The sequence below is a fragment of the Dryobates pubescens genome, chromosome 12 (assembly GCF_014839835.1).
Source record: "Dryobates pubescens isolate bDryPub1 chromosome 12, bDryPub1.pri, whole genome shotgun sequence".
NCBI classification, from domain to species: Eukaryota; Metazoa; Chordata; class Aves; order Piciformes; family Picidae; genus Dryobates; species Dryobates pubescens.
In genome coordinates, this window is record NC_071623.1 from 14743644 (window position 1) to 14758958 (window position 15315).

General features: G+C 39.1%; 1 protein-coding gene across 3 annotated transcripts in view; it reads left to right on the plus strand.

Moving 5' to 3' along the window:
- Positions 1–15315, plus strand: part of USP9X (ubiquitin specific peptidase 9 X-linked) — a 95868-nt gene that overhangs the window by 66739 nt on the left and 13814 nt on the right. For 2 of the 3 annotated variants that reach the window (XM_054166088.1, XM_054166086.1), the window contains 11 exons: positions 1357–1465; positions 2023–2169; positions 2288–2434; positions 3276–3498; positions 7808–8028; positions 8403–8593; positions 9209–9382; positions 11536–11677; positions 11856–12606; positions 13577–13700; positions 14978–15203. In XM_054166088.1, the coding sequence (XP_054022063.1) occupies positions 1357–1465; positions 2023–2169; positions 2288–2434; positions 3276–3498; positions 7808–8028; positions 8403–8593; positions 9209–9382; positions 11536–11677; positions 11856–12606; positions 13577–13700; positions 14978–15203 (2455 nt within the window). The remainder of the gene's footprint in view (positions 1–1356; positions 1466–2022; positions 2170–2287; positions 2435–3275; positions 3499–7807; positions 8029–8402; positions 8594–9208; positions 9383–11535; positions 11678–11855; positions 12607–13576; positions 13701–14977; positions 15204–15315) is intronic. The other variant, XM_054166087.1, reaches the window with a different exon arrangement.

Below are 15315 nucleotides of genomic sequence, written 5' to 3' on the forward strand. Positions count from 1 at the left end.
TTGTTTGGAGAAAATAGCACTGTCACCTCTCTATGTGGTGTGTCCTAAGCAGTTGAAGTGTTGCTGTAAGACATTTAATGAAATGATCTGATCAGCAATCAGATCCCATAAAATGTCAGTTATTATTAAGAATAAAACAAACCCTCCCCACCCCACAATCTTCTGCAACTCGGAGTAATGTAGTAGAACTTGCAATGATCAGAGAAGAGTGACAGGGAAGATCAAAGCTCTGAAATTACTTCCATCTGAAGAACAGCTGAATAGCTTGGGGCACTTCATATTGGAGAAGAGACGAATGGTGGGAGGAAAGCTACAGAGAGACCTTTAAAATCAGAAGTAGCTGAGGGAGAATAGAGAACAGTATTTCTTTGTATAAGAAATTCTTGAGCATAACCTTTAAGCAGTATAAACCTGTAGTATGGAAATAGTTTGAGGGGTTTCATGAATTGTCTGGTGAGGACTATGAAATAGTGCCTTCTGATAGTCTTCCTGAACCACAAATTGTTAGAAGTCAAGGGAACATTCTGGAGAAATGTCCCTAGGTGTATGCCAGGGATGGGGTGCTCATCTAGGTGCATCTTTGCTTTGACCTTGTGGTCATTCTTGCACATCTTTGAAGCACAGTTTCACAGAAAGACTTCTGAAGGAAGTAGGATTCTTTCATATGCTTTCTGCAGTGATCTCATGGGCAGAAACCAATAACAGCCACAGCAAAATTCACTTTCTTACGTGTTGAGATACTTCCATAAAGCACAGCATTCATTTGTATTCTCTCCCCAGCCAAGCAGAGTTGGGTTTTTATAAGATACAATGGTTAGATTAAGTTCTTAAGTGGAAAATTCCTTTAATTCTAGCCACTTGAACGTTCAAGGGTGTCATCTTTTCACGTTTTTTACTGATGATAAATTTTGATCGCTGCATAGTTCTTCAGCAGACTGCTTGTAGTGATACATAAGAGTGATTTTTACAAGGATGCTTGTGTCTTTCAGGCATAGCTAGTGATAGATAAGAAAAAAGCCAAAAACTTACAAGTGTTGAAAACTGTGTTATGCAACAGTTGCTGGCTTTTGGGAAGGTTTAGTAGTCAGGTGCTGATAAGTCTCCTTTTCTTTTACCTTCAAATAATAAATTGTGGAACAGGTTTTGCAATAGTAATTCATGTGTCCAACATTTCATTGCAAGGAGAAACAATATGATGGGTAGTGTATAATTAAAGTATTCCTATTTCTTCCATTACATGCAGTTTTAGAAAATGGTATTAAGCAGATAAGCACAAATTTGATTGTTTGAAGGGGTTTTAATGTCCTGTTTGGATAAGGAGATTGAATTTAATGTTTCTATTAAATGATCTTTCAGAACTGTTCGTCAGATGGCACAGGAGCAATTCTTTTTGATGGCTACCAGGTGCTGCATGGGACAGAGACCTCTTCTTTTCTTCATTACCCTGCTGTTTACTGTTCTAGGGGTAAGTTTGTAGAGGTGAAGGCTTCAGTAAAGTGTGAGTTTCTGTAAAAAGTAATGAGACAATATATATGCAAGAAAAGGCAAATAGCTACTAACAATCACTAAAATACAGATTTTGACATTCAGGCAAGCAGCACAGTTGGTTTCCATTTAAATTAGGTGAGGAGAAAGGGGACTTTTTTTCACTTTATGATAAGAGCATGAACAATAAGCTTTAATATGTGTGTGCTATGATGCTAATCTCCAAGTAAAAATCATTAACAAATTAGGTAGCTCCCTACAGTTCGTGTGCTCTTTTACTGGACCTACCAAGACTTTTCACTTCTGCATTCTTATGGCATATTTGATCACTTCACTGTTTGTTTCCCATTCCGGTATAGAAATTGCTACTAAAATAATCCAGAAGTGATTTTATTGATAGTTAAACACAATTGTAAGCTTATAAAAGGTTTGAAATTGCACTTATTTTCTTTATTATTTGCTGCCAGTTTTGGGGGAAATACCAATACAAGTAGAAGCACATATGAATTCTTTATCCTTTGTTTTTGGCTTGCCTAGAGTACTGCAAGAGAGAGAGCTAAGCATTCTGGAGACTACTTCACTCTCTTAAGGCATCTTCTTAACTATGCTTACAACAGTAGCATTAATGTTCCAAATGCTGAAGTTCTTCTCAATAATGAAATTGACTGGCTTAAGAGGATTAGGGTAAGTTTTGGGATCAGTTTCTATCTGATTATCTGCTTTCTGCTGCTTTGTAAAGTTCAGCTTTAGGCTTGGTAAATGTAAGTTTTCCAGAGTATCCTAATTGTCTCTTAAATGGCAGGATGAAGTAAAAAGAACAGGGGAAACAGGTGTTGAAGAAACTATCTTAGAGGGTCACCTTGGAGTCACAAAAGAGTTGTTAGCATTCCAGGCACCTGAGAAGAAATACCATATTGGTTGTGAAAAAGGAGGTGCTAATCTCATTAAAGTAAGTGTTTTGACTAATGGAAGACATTGTGGGTTGGTTTGGGGTTTTTGTTGGTTGGATTTGTTGTTTTTGTTTGTTTTTTCTAATCACTATTATGATTTTTTTACTATAAATAGGTTAAAAAACACCCCAAAACCTTTGCATCTTGTGGTTTGTAACCCTGAAATTTCTCAATTTAACTGCTTGGGAAGGGCTTCCAATTGGAGTTTAATGTATTTTGAACAATAAAAACCATTTAAAAATTTACATGTTTCATTCATAAGAGTACTTAATGTTCTCATCCTTTGGAACCACTGTGTTTGGAGCTGCTGTGGCCTCATGTCCTCATGAGGAGAGTGAGCTAGATACAGGATTGCTTTCTTTTGGTATCACTGTATTGTCTCTTCTCCACATATTTTAATTACTGCTGTTAAAGTTTATGATAGGTTTGAATAAATGCATGACATCTGAGAATCTCTAACCAGACATTTTTTTTCTTGTACCTCTGATGTTATGCAGTAGGACTATTCAGGGCGGGCGGGGGGTGGTTTCAGCATTTATTGATAAAGAGCTTTGTAGATAGGTTTGACAGAAGAAAATTTCCACCAAGAATAATACAGATTTATTTTTAACTTGCAGTGAGAGAGTGGATTTGCAGAGAACCACTTTAGAACAGTTACTCTGTTCCAAATTTAAAAGCTTGTTATGGTACTGGACTTAATTTTAACTCTTAGGATTTTTAGGGACACCTGGTTATCAGACATTCATTCAAGTAATAACTCTTAACTCTGTTATAAAATTGTGTGTCTTTCTATGGTAACTTGATTATTTTTTCATTTCTCCCCCTTTTCTTTCTCCTCAGGAGTTGATAGATGATTTCATCTTTCCAGCTTCCAATGTTTATCTACAATACATGAGAAATGGAGAATTGCCTGCTGAGCAGGCCATACCAGTCTGTAGTTCACCGGCTACTATTAATGCTGGCTTTGAGCTTCTAGTTGCACTAGCAGTTGGATGTGTGCGAAATCTCAAACAGATAGTAGACACCTTGACTGAAATGTATTACATAGGTACAGCAATCACTAGTATGTACTATTTTTGTTACCTATTTTCTACTTTCTAATGTAGATATTATGTGTGGCTTTTGTTTGTATTACTAACTGAACTAGACGCTGAGTTTTTTTAGTTTGGGGTTTGTTTGCAGCTGCTTTTAATGCTGTGAAATCAGGCTGCCAAAATCTAGCAGTTTGTCAGTGTAGCCTTTATTTGTGTTTCTTTTTGCAGTAAATTTACTGACTTGCATTACATGGTTGCATCCAAGTTCCAGCCCCAGTCACTTACATGGTCCTGACCCTTCCTACCCCAATCTCTGGCTACTCCTTCTTGTCCACACCAGCTCCCAGGAACCTCATTCTGTCTGTATCTTCTACTTTTGTCTCATTGTTTCAGGCTCTGCCTAACCAATTCCAGAACCTCATCAGGTATCTTTGACTTAGTTTTAGTTCCAGTCTCTTGATCACCTAATTTGTCATCATTGTCTACACACAGACACAGGTCCACTGTTCTGTTGCCCTTTTTAGTTTGGTATTCATTCTCTGCTTGTCATAGTCCTTTTTCAGATGTTTGTTCTCTCAGTTTGGGCCTTGTCTCAGCACAGCTCTGCACTTGAAGGACTTGTCTCCTTCTCACTGGAGAAAAATTATAGCAGTTGCAGTATGTACAGAAACTTTAAATGTTGGTATTTCAGGAGTCAATAGGTGAAACTTGGGCTGATTTTCAAGAAGGATGGCAGAAGGCTCATGCTTACGTAGCTTTTGTTACCAATAAAAAGCATGTAAGACTTTCTTAAAATTGAACAAAGAGGAGCAGATTTTCTGCAGCCCTGAATAGGGTAGCTATACTATTTTGGCTGTAGTGTTAGTAGCGAAAAGGATGGCGGGGAAAAACTCAACCAAATAAACAAAAAACCCCAAAACAATAACAACAAAACCTACCAAAGAAAGAAAACAACAAAAAGAATCCCAAACCAAGCAAACCCAAGCTTACATGGGAAGAAGATTCTTTCTAGAAATACACTAGTAACAGGGAGACAGCTAAGGTGCAGGGGGTAAGATAGTGCTAAATGGTGAGGAAAAGGCTGGGGTATTCAACACCACCTTTGTCTCAGTCTTTAGTAGTTAAATCAGTTGTTTACTGGATACCCCTGATATGGAAGATAGGGATAGGGAGCCAAATGAAGCTATGATCCAAGAGGAGATGGTTAGTGACCTGCTTCACCACTTAAACATGGAAGTTTACAGGGCCAGATGGCATACATACCTGAGGGTGCTGGGAGAACTGGCAGAAGTGTTCACCAAGCTACTTCCCATCATTTACCTGCAGTCCTTGCTAACTTAGGAGGTGTGACTGCATGTGCAGGGCAACCAAGTAATCAGTCCTAGTTGGCATGAGTTAGTGAGGGGCAGGTCCTGCTTGACAAACCTGATCTATGATCTAAGGTGACCCACTTAGTGTATTTACCTGGACTTCAGTAGTTTTTGACACTTTACCACAGCATCCTCCTGGAGAAACTGGCTGCTCATGGCTTGGGTGGGTGAACACTTTGCTCGGTTAAAAACTGGCTGGATGGCCAGGCACAAAGAGTGGTGGTGAATGGAGTTAAATCCAGCTGGTGGCTGGTCACAAGTGGTGTTCCCCCCGACTCAATTTTGGGGCCAGTTCTGCTTAATATCTTTTTCAATGATCTGCATGAGGGGATTGAGTACACCCTCAGTAAGCTTGCAGGTGACACCACATTGTGAGGAGTGTTCATCTACTAAAAGGTAGGAAGGCTGCAGAAGGAGCTGGACAGGTTGGATTGATGGGCTGAGGTCAGTTGTATGAGAAAAGGACCTGGGGGTGCTGGTTTACAGTCTGCTGGACATGAGCCAGCAATGTGCTCAAGTGGCCAAGGAAGTCAACAGCATCCTGGCGCCTATCAGGAATAGCGTGGCCAGCAGGAGTAGGGTAATGATGGTGCTCCTGTATCCGGCACTGGTGAGGCCATACCTTGAATACAATCTTTGGTTTTGGGCCACTTACTATAAGAAGGACATTGAGGTGCTGCAGCATGTCCAGAGAAGGGCAGTGAAGCTGGTGAAGGGCTTGGAGAGCAAGTCTTGGGAGCAGCTGAGGGAACCGGGATTGTTTAGTCCGGGGAAGAGGAATATGAGTGGAGACATCATTGCTCTCTACAGCTACCTGATAGAAGGTTGTAGTGAGGCAAGGCAGTCAATCACTTCTCCCTAGTATCAAGTGATAGAACAAGAGGAAATGGCCTCAGATTGTGCCAGAGGAGGATTAGATTGGATATTAGGAACAATTTCTTTACTGAAAGAGTAGTCAGGCATTGGAATAGGTTACTCAGGGAGGTGGTGTAGTCACCTTCCCTGAAGGTGTTCAAAAGAAGTGTAGACATGATGCTTTGCAATGTAGCTTAATGGACATTGCAGTGTTAGGTTGATTGTTGGACTTGACAATTGTGAACCAATTCTGTGACTCCAAAGCAAGGAGAGTTGGGCTTGTTCAGCCTGGAAAAATGGTCTCTGGGAAGACTGCCAGTACTTACACAGGGCTTGTAAGAAAGATGGAGAAACATTTTACTGGAGCCTGTAGTGACAGGACAAGGGGAAATGATTTTAAACTGAAAGAGGGTAGATTTATATTGGACATAAGGAAGAAATTCTTAATGATGAGAGTGTTGAGGCACTGGAACAGGTTACCCCAGAGAAGCTGTGGATGCCTCATTATTGGAAATGTTCAGGGTCTGGATGAAAGACATCCCTGCCTATGGACAGGGGTTTGGATTAGATATCTTTAAAGGTCCCTTCCAACCCAAACCACTGTATGATTTAAAAACGTTTAAAATTGCAGAGTGTAGTAGAACTAAGCATCTAGAAATAGTACCGCATAGTGGGATCCTGTTTCTAGTGGGGTACTATTTCATAGCACTGCCTCTGATAATGGCAGTGCTACTTGCTTAACTGGTGGTATCAGTGAGTGGAGTTTTTAATCTCTTCCTGTTCAGTTCCATCTCAAGTGAACAAATGGATCACAGAATGGCTTAGGTTGGAAGGGACCTTAGACATCATCTACTCCAACCTCTTTGCCATAGACAACTAGTCTCAGCTGCTCAAGGCCGCATCCAGGGCTTGAACAGCATCCAGAACCTCCCTGGGCTACCTATTTCAGAGTCCCACCACACTGAAGAACTTCTTCCTAAGATCCAGTCTAAACCTACTTTCCCTCATCTTAAAGTCATTCCTCCTAGACACCCTTTTTAAAAAGTCTCTTTCCAGCCTTCCTGTAAGATTCCTTCATGTATTGGAAGGCAGTTCTGAGGCCCCCCCAGAATCTTCTGTAGGCTGAACAATCCCTGCTCCTTCAGCCTGTCCTCATAGCAGAGGCGTTCCAGCCCTTGGATCATTTTTGTGGCCCTCCTCCAACAGCTCTGTGCCCTTCTTATGATGGGGACACCAGAACTGGAAGCAGTATTTGAGGTGGGGTCTCTCAAGAGCAGTGTAAAGGGTAAGAATCACCTCTCTTGGCCTGCTGGCCACACTCTTGATTCAGCCCATCTTATGCTTTTTATTGATCCTTTTCTACTGGGAAATAGTGTATTTCTTATCACCTCACCATGAGAAAGATTTTCTGGCATTTCATTCCACTGAAGTACTTGATAAGCACCATGGAACACCAGATCTCCATCCTATGTCAGACAGAAGAGAGAACACGTATGAGCTGCGCATGCTGTGTGTTTCATATACCAAGTAAAGCTTGCTTGAGAACATGCATGCTTGCTATTTCTCTTGCTTCAGAATTTTTGTGTTAAAATCACAGAGCAACAGGCTAGCATAGGAAACGTGATTGTAAATGTACTCTGAAGAGATGTGAGAGGTCTGAGGGAGAAAGCTCAGGAGCAAAAAAAAAACCTGTCACAAGGCATATAGATAGCATTATCTGAAACTTGCCCATCCTAGCAAGTGAGGAGTAAGTGAAATATTGTAATTTTGAAAGAATCATAAATTTGTGAAAGGCTATATAAATATTCTAGAGTCATTCATCTGAATTCTTCAGCTAAAGAACTTGCTGCTACTGAGAGAAGATTTCTGTTTCATACATTAATAGACTGATTTTTTTTTGTCTGGCCACCTTTTTAGTTATGTCTTAGGAAAAATGGTTTAATGTGAAGATTGCAGATAGAACTACTCTTCCTAGAAGTTCTGTTAATCCTAGCAGTTAAATTATTAAATCACAGTGTGATGCAGGCTGAATGCTAATTTTATGCAACTCCCTTTTGTGCTGCATTGATGCTCTAAATCTTTTATAACAAAATACTTTCCTGTTTTCTTTCAGCTTGTGAAGCGCTTACAGAATGGGAATATCTACCACCTGTTGGGCCTCGACCACCAAAGGGATTTGTAGGACTGAAAAATGCTGGTGCCACTTGTTACATGAATTCTGTCATTCAGCAGCTGTACATGATTCCAGCCATCAGGAATGGGATTCTTGCAATTGAAGGCACAGGCAGTGATGTAGATGATGACATGTCTGGGGATGAAAAGCAGGACAATGAGGTAAATTGAATTACGTGGAGCTTGTTTATTTTTAAAACAGAACTCTGTTTTATGGGAAAGTTATACCAAATGGAAGTCGCTAACCCTTCTGCTTTCCACTGCTAGCAGTGGAGAAAATAGCATCATGTTTCTTGCTTGAATGGGCTTGCTGCCAGAGAAGCAGTTCGAAAGATGTAAGTATCAGGGTATGCAGACTTCCTTTTCATGAATTTGTACCTGAAAGTGCACCATACACCATTTTGCTACCACGACTACCTTAGTGCATACAAGACAATTATTTCTTCAGATTAAAATTACTGAATTAAACAAGGGCGATAACTAGCTGAGACAGCTAATTATCAAAGTTAATGCACACATTTTCTTCTGCCTTTCAGAGCAACGTTGACCCACGGGACGATGTGTTTGGTTACCCACATCAGTATGAAGACAAACCAGTACTGAGTAAAACAGAAGACAGAAAAGAGTACAATATTGGAGTTCTGAGGCACCTCCAAGTAATTTTTGGTCATCTAGCAGCTTCCAGGCTACAGTACTATGTACCAAGAGGGTTTTGGAAACAATTTAGGTAAATAGAAAATTTAGTATTAATGTCTGTTCACTGGACCACTGAAATGCAACAAAACTGATCATAGTAGAAAAGATGTTAAGTGCAAATCAGCATTTCTTTTTGTCTTACCTTTTCACTATTCTGTGGTCTGTTAACAGACTACTGTAGTTTACTGCAATATGATTGTTTTGAATTCTGGCAATTCTTAACATTGGTATTGGGACTTTGAATTGTGTGAGGTTACACAAAAAAACTTGGTTTTATTTACCAGTAAGTGTGTGTCAGGGACATGTTTTTTATTATTGCGTTATATTTTGTGTCACTAATAGTTGGCCTTTTTATTGTTCACTACATCTTTCAGATCTCATGTGATTCACAATGTAGATCTCTCTAGACCTTACCATGGCAAATGCTCTTTGTTGTGAATATTGGCCCTTTACTGTTGTTCTTCAGTTAGCAATCAAAATACAGGAAAAAAAGCTGATATAAACTGATACAAGGTGGTAAAGTACATCAAACAATAAATAGTTTTGCTCAGTAAGAAAGAGGAACTAATAGCTTGAATACTCTTTTTTTTTCTCCTAGAAAATAAATTGCAAAATATGTCTGACAAGAATGTGCTCTTGTTTTCAGACTTTGGGGTGAACCTGTAAATCTACGTGAACAACACGATGCTTTAGAATTTTTCAATTCCTTGGTGGACAGTTTAGATGAAGCTTTAAAAGCTTTGGGCCATCCAGCAATGCTGAGTAAAGTTTTAGGAGGGTCCTTTGCTGATCAGAAGATTTGTCAAGGATGCCCACATCGGTATGTGTCTAAGATTCCTCCCTCTTACAGAAAAGCAACTTGTGTTTGTATCCTTATAAGAGTGACTGAAGAGTCACTTTGGAGGGGTTTGGTTTTGTTGTTGTTTGTTTGCTTTGCTTTGGTGGTGGGTTTTTTTGGGTTTTCCTTTTTGGTTTTGTTTTTTCCCCCCTTTTGGATTTTTTTTTTTGAAAGCTAGTAGATTTTGATATCTTGGGGTTTTTTTTGCAGCTTTAATATTAGTGTGTCTTCAGGTGCCTTGAAATACTTTATATTGCTTCTACGCAGCACATTATATGTGAAACATTTTATATTGATTGGGGGAGGAAAAGATAGAGCAAAAGCTTTACCTTGTTAAAAGTGGAAACAATTTAAGGACTAAATGCAGTGTTCAAGATTTATGGCATGGCCAACAACTGATTCTGTGCTCTGTAGTGTGTGGATAGAGCTGACCCCAGTGTGAATCTTAAACTCCAGTGGGTGAAACTTAGTTGATACTCACTGTTTAAGCTGTAATTAAGGAGAACGGTGTAGAATGCTTTTCTCTTAAGATTTGTGCCATGTTTTTAATTAATGTAAAATATGAATGCTGAATTTCAGCATAGAGGGTGTGTTAACAAACAAACACCCATACCACATCAGACTTCAGTCTGTAGCTTCCTATCTTGTTGATGGTATCAATGTCAAATAGTGAGGGAATAGAATTAGGCATTTTACAGTTACACTTCTCTAGACTTTTCTTCCATATGCCTAGTGAAGTGGATGATTAAAATTGTGTGCAAGATTTAAGGTGGCCATAATGATGGACTTGTTCAGCAGTTGACTTTTTTAAATTGTTGAAGTTTTTGTCACAAAGAGTTGGCCTTTTTAACTGTTCGCTGTATCTTTCAGATCTCATATGATTCACAGTATAGATCTCTGCAAATTCTCTTTGTTATGAATGTTGGCTATTTACTGTTCTACAGTTAGCAATCAAAATACAGGGGGAAAAAAGATGTAAACTGATTTAATTATGGTAAACTTTCAACTTCAGTTGAGCTCATGTGTGAATTTTAAGGTCTTCCACTTAAGTTCTGTTTCATGGGTTAAAATATGTAGCTGGAAGTAAATTTGAAGATAAAATGAAAGCACTGATGTTATTTTATATGCAATGAGTAATTAAATGGAACACACAGATGTGAGGCAATGTGAGTTACCATTCACTCTTGAAGTATTACCCGTCTCTTTGGAACTCTACTGGATTTGCATTGTTACGCTTCTTAATACAAATGTTACCCTGGTTGTAGTTTAGTTTGTCATCCATTTTATCCTCCCCTAAACTACTGGATTGGGGTGTGACAGATTTAACAGCCTTTCCAAATTTGTAAGTTATTTAATTAATGAATGTACTGTTTTGGTTGAAGTGTTTCTAAGTACTAATTTATTCAGCGTTATAATATCTTGCTTGATTGCATAGCAGAGAAACAAGCCCTGCAGGGTTATGTTAGATTAGATGCAACTTTTTTTCATTTATTCATCACTGCTTTATCTTTAAAGAAAATAAACAAAACCCAATTTGTTTCCAAGGTATTTTAACTGGTTGTCTCTCAAGTATTGCTGCTAGTAATGTGTTTGAAGGTTGTATCAGCACACAGTAAGAAAAAGCAAGTCATAAATATGCAAAGTGATTTTTATGAAGACAGCTATTCAGGATTTTTCAGCTAGAAAAATTAAAAGGCTTTTAGTTTTTAAATTTTTTAATTGGAAGCTGTTTTGAACTGTTGTCTTTAGATACTATACAACATTTTTCAGTTTAATGTATGACTGCAAAAGTCAGTAATGGGAAAAGTACTCTACTTTGCTGTCTGTGCTTGTCTACTCACTTAGGTTATCCAAGTCTGTGACGCTCCTTCAGCTGCTTTAAAAACAAGATATGCTGAAACATTTAACTTCCGGGGGGGGTTTCAGTGGACTAGAGGCCTACAAGTAATTTCTGTGGTCTTCATAAAGTAGCTATAGTTAGTGCAAGTACTGTAATGTAATTGTAGGAAGACTGCAGTAAAAGAATTCAGTTCTTTTTCAACTGCTTAACTCCTTTTGCCAGGATTTGACATGGATAAAAGGTGGAAATCGAAGGTGTTTCTGCCTATCTCATACATCTGTCTGTTCTTTGGTAGGTACGAATGCGAGGAATCCTTCACAACTCTGAATGTAGATATAAGAAATCACCAAAACCTTTTGGATTCTTTGGAACAGTACGTCAAGGGAGATTTATTGGAAGGTGCAAATGCATATCATTGTGAAAAATGCAACAAAAAGGTAACATTGCCTTACATAGTAAATTTGTGTGTAACTGGGCTGTTACCTCCATACTATACTCCATACTTAGTTCATCTTGAGGGGAAAAAAAATTACCCTGTAATTACTGAATTTGGTTGTTGATAAGAGTATGTGAATGGAAACTGAAGCGCTGGTAACTGTTGATGTCCTTTTTTAGGTTGATACAGTGAAACGCTTGTTGATTAAGAAGTTGCCTCCGGTTCTTGCAATCCAGTTGAAACGATTTGATTATGACTGGGAAAGGGAATGTGCAATCAAATTCAATGATTATTTTGAGTTTCCACGAGAGCTGGACATGGAGCCTTACACAGTGGCAGGTGTAGCGAAATTGGAAGGAGATGATGTAAACCCTGAAAATCAGATTATACAAAACGAACAGTCTGAAAACGAGCACTCTGGGAGCACAAAATACAGGCTTGTCGGTGTGCTCGTGCACAGTGGCCAGGCCAGCGGAGGACATTATTACTCTTACATCATCCAGAGGAATGGGGGAGATGGTGAGAAGAATCGATGGTATAAATTCGATGATGGTGATGTGACTGAGTGTAAAATGGACGATGACGAAGAGATGAAGAACCAGTGTTTTGGTGGAGAGTACATGGGAGAGGTGTTTGATCACATGATGAAGCGTATGTCCTACAGACGCCAGAAGAGGTGGTGGAACGCTTACATTCTTTTTTACGAGCGTATGGACACGATAGACAAAGACAATGAACTAATAAAATACATTTCAGAACTTGCCATCACCACTAAACCCCATCAGATTAAAATGCCATCAGCCATCGAACGAAGCGTACGGAAGCAGAACGTGCAGTTCATGCATAATCGTATGCAGTACAGCCTAGAATATTTCCAGTTCATAAAGAAATTGCTTACTTGTAATAGTGTCTACTTAAACCCTCCTCCAGGTTAGTACATTAATGCAATAATTGTGGATTAATTTCTTGCAAGAAGAGTTTTGATTTGTGTTGTGGAGTATTCGTATAGCCGGTGAAGATTTTGTGTGTTCTCCTTTGAATGGACTTGTTGGAGAGAGTCCAGAGGAGATGGTTGGAAGGTTGAAGCACATCTTCTGTAAGGACATGCTGAGGGAATTCAGCCTGTTCAGCCTAGAGAAGAGGAGGCTTTGGGGAAATTTGAGAGCGGCCTTCCAGTGCCTTAAGGGGGCCAACAGGAAAACTGTTGATGGACTGATTCTAAGGGCATGTAATGATAGCACAAAGGGCAGTGGTTTTAAGCTAGAGCAAGGCAGATTTAGATTAGACATCAGGAGGAAACTCTTTACTGTGAGGGTGGTGAGACGCTGGAACAGGTTACCTAGGGGAATTGTGGATGCCTTATCCCTGGAAGTGTTTTAACACCAGGCTGGATGAGGCTTTGAGAAACCTGGTCAAGTGAGAAGTGTTGCTGCTTGTGGCAGGGGTGTTGGAACTAGATAACTAGATGAGGTTCCTTCCAACTCAAGCCATTTTATGATTCTATGAATACTCTCATTATGGACCTCTGCAGTTGAACACCTGTTATCACCTAAGCGATAAAGTGCCAGAATATTTAACAAAAAATGCTTTTTATAAACTTTCAACTATTATTCAGCTTATGTACAGGCCATGTTAAAATACTTCTGTTTGTGTGCTGTTCTGCTGAAGGCAGTTCTCAAAGGTGAGGGAATTTTTAAAACTGACATATTTTAGCCTCCAGGTACCTGTCTAAAGCTTGCATTTTCAAATGGTATGTTACAGAAGCTAGAGGCTGGTTTGATCAAGTTTCTTGGTAAATTGGAACACAGTATCAAGATGAAAATAGCAATCTGGAATGTAAATTACTAAAAGTTAATTGCTTTTACTTTGTCTACATGTGAGTATTCTGATTTTTCTTTAGGACAAGATCATCTGTTGCCTGATGCAGAAGAAATAACGATGATTAGTATTCAGCTTGCTGCTAGATTTCTCTTCACCACAGGATTTCATACGAAGAAAATAGTCCGTGGCCCTGCTAGTGATTGGTATCTTGTCTTTTAACAGTTTTGGAAGTTTGGTGTTTGTTAAAAGATCCCACTTAGATACATATTGCAATAAAAGATGTTAGTGGCCAGTCCCATTTTCCCCCTCTCCCCTGAATACATGATCAAGGTGCACATGAAAAGGAGGGAAATTTTGAACAGAAAATACTGGGGGGGGTGGGGTGGGGAGGGGATAGCTTTGAAATAAGCTGCTGAGCTGAACATCTTCAAAATTAATTTTCAAATAGAGCTTAAATGTGGTTTGTCTCTCTCTTATTTTAAAAAAGGATAAAGGAGTAGAATCTACAGCTAAGGCAAAACTAACAGGTTATGTATTCTGACCAGTTCCCAGAATGGTGTGTTCATGGTTTGAGTGTTTTTAAAGAAATCCCTTTTTTTCAGCCCATTTTTGCAGTTCATATGTATTCTGTTTCTGAAATACGTACCTAGTCTTCAGGCTGTCTTAGGAGAGTGCTTTATGTGCATGGCTATGGGGCCTGTTATTCAAATCTGTAGTATAACAAACAGTGCAATCTTACTCATAGCATCACAGCTTTTGAGTTGTTAAGGTAAATTATTCTGCGTTAGGAAGAGGAGTGTGAATAGAACTCGGGAGAAAAATCTAGCATTCATGATGACCAGGGGTTTATGAGCTACTAGTAAGCAGTTGTCTAACACATGGAAAACCCATGAAGATTTTTTCCAATACCAGCTTTTAGAGTAACTAAGTTACTCCTCTTGTTTTAAGTGGGGCTCAAATAATTGCTTCAAGAGGCTTAAGTCACACATGACCCTCTCTGCAACAGATAATTTTTCTCTGAGGGGTTTTTATTTACATGTGTAAATGAGAATATAAATTTCTGATAGGTTACATATTTAGTTATGTCTCATACATGGCTCACAAAATCCACCTCATATTTTCTGCTCTTCATCTTCTTCCCCAGTTCCCCCACCTCTCTCTCAGCCATTATGGCTGCCAATTTAGGACCTGCTTTGAGCAGATTTAGGGGATGTAATCATCTCATAGTTCTTGTGGGTGATAGTAGAAAATGTCACAGTTGAGTGCTAAGATTTCTAATCAAAAGTGACTTTTAAATATGTGCTTACTAGTAACAGAGCCTCACTATAGGGACTACAATTTCTCTGATTGTAGGCATTTTGTGAGCCAAATATTTGGGGATTGCCCTTAACTTAAACTTTCTTCAAAGAGTATATCTGCTAAAATTCATTTATGTCTGTATTTGGGCATAATCTCTCAGCTGTGTCATCTTCTATTTCAGGTATGATGCATTATGCATCCTCCTTCGTCACAGCAAGAATGTACGCTTTTGGTTTGCACACAACGTCCTTTTTAATGTTTCAAACCGCTTCTCTGAGTACCTTTTGGAATGCCCTAGTGCAGAAGTGAGAGGTGCATTTGCAAAACTTATAGTATTTATTGCACATTTTTCATTGCAAGATGGACCGTGTCCTTCACCTTTTGCCTCTCCTGGACCTTCCAGTCAGGTAAATACTAAATAAGTTTGATACTAATGAAAAGGTTCTGAAACTTAGTCTTATTTCTTCATGATGAGCATTTAATGTAAAGTAAATTCTGGAGCAGATGCATCAGTATTGG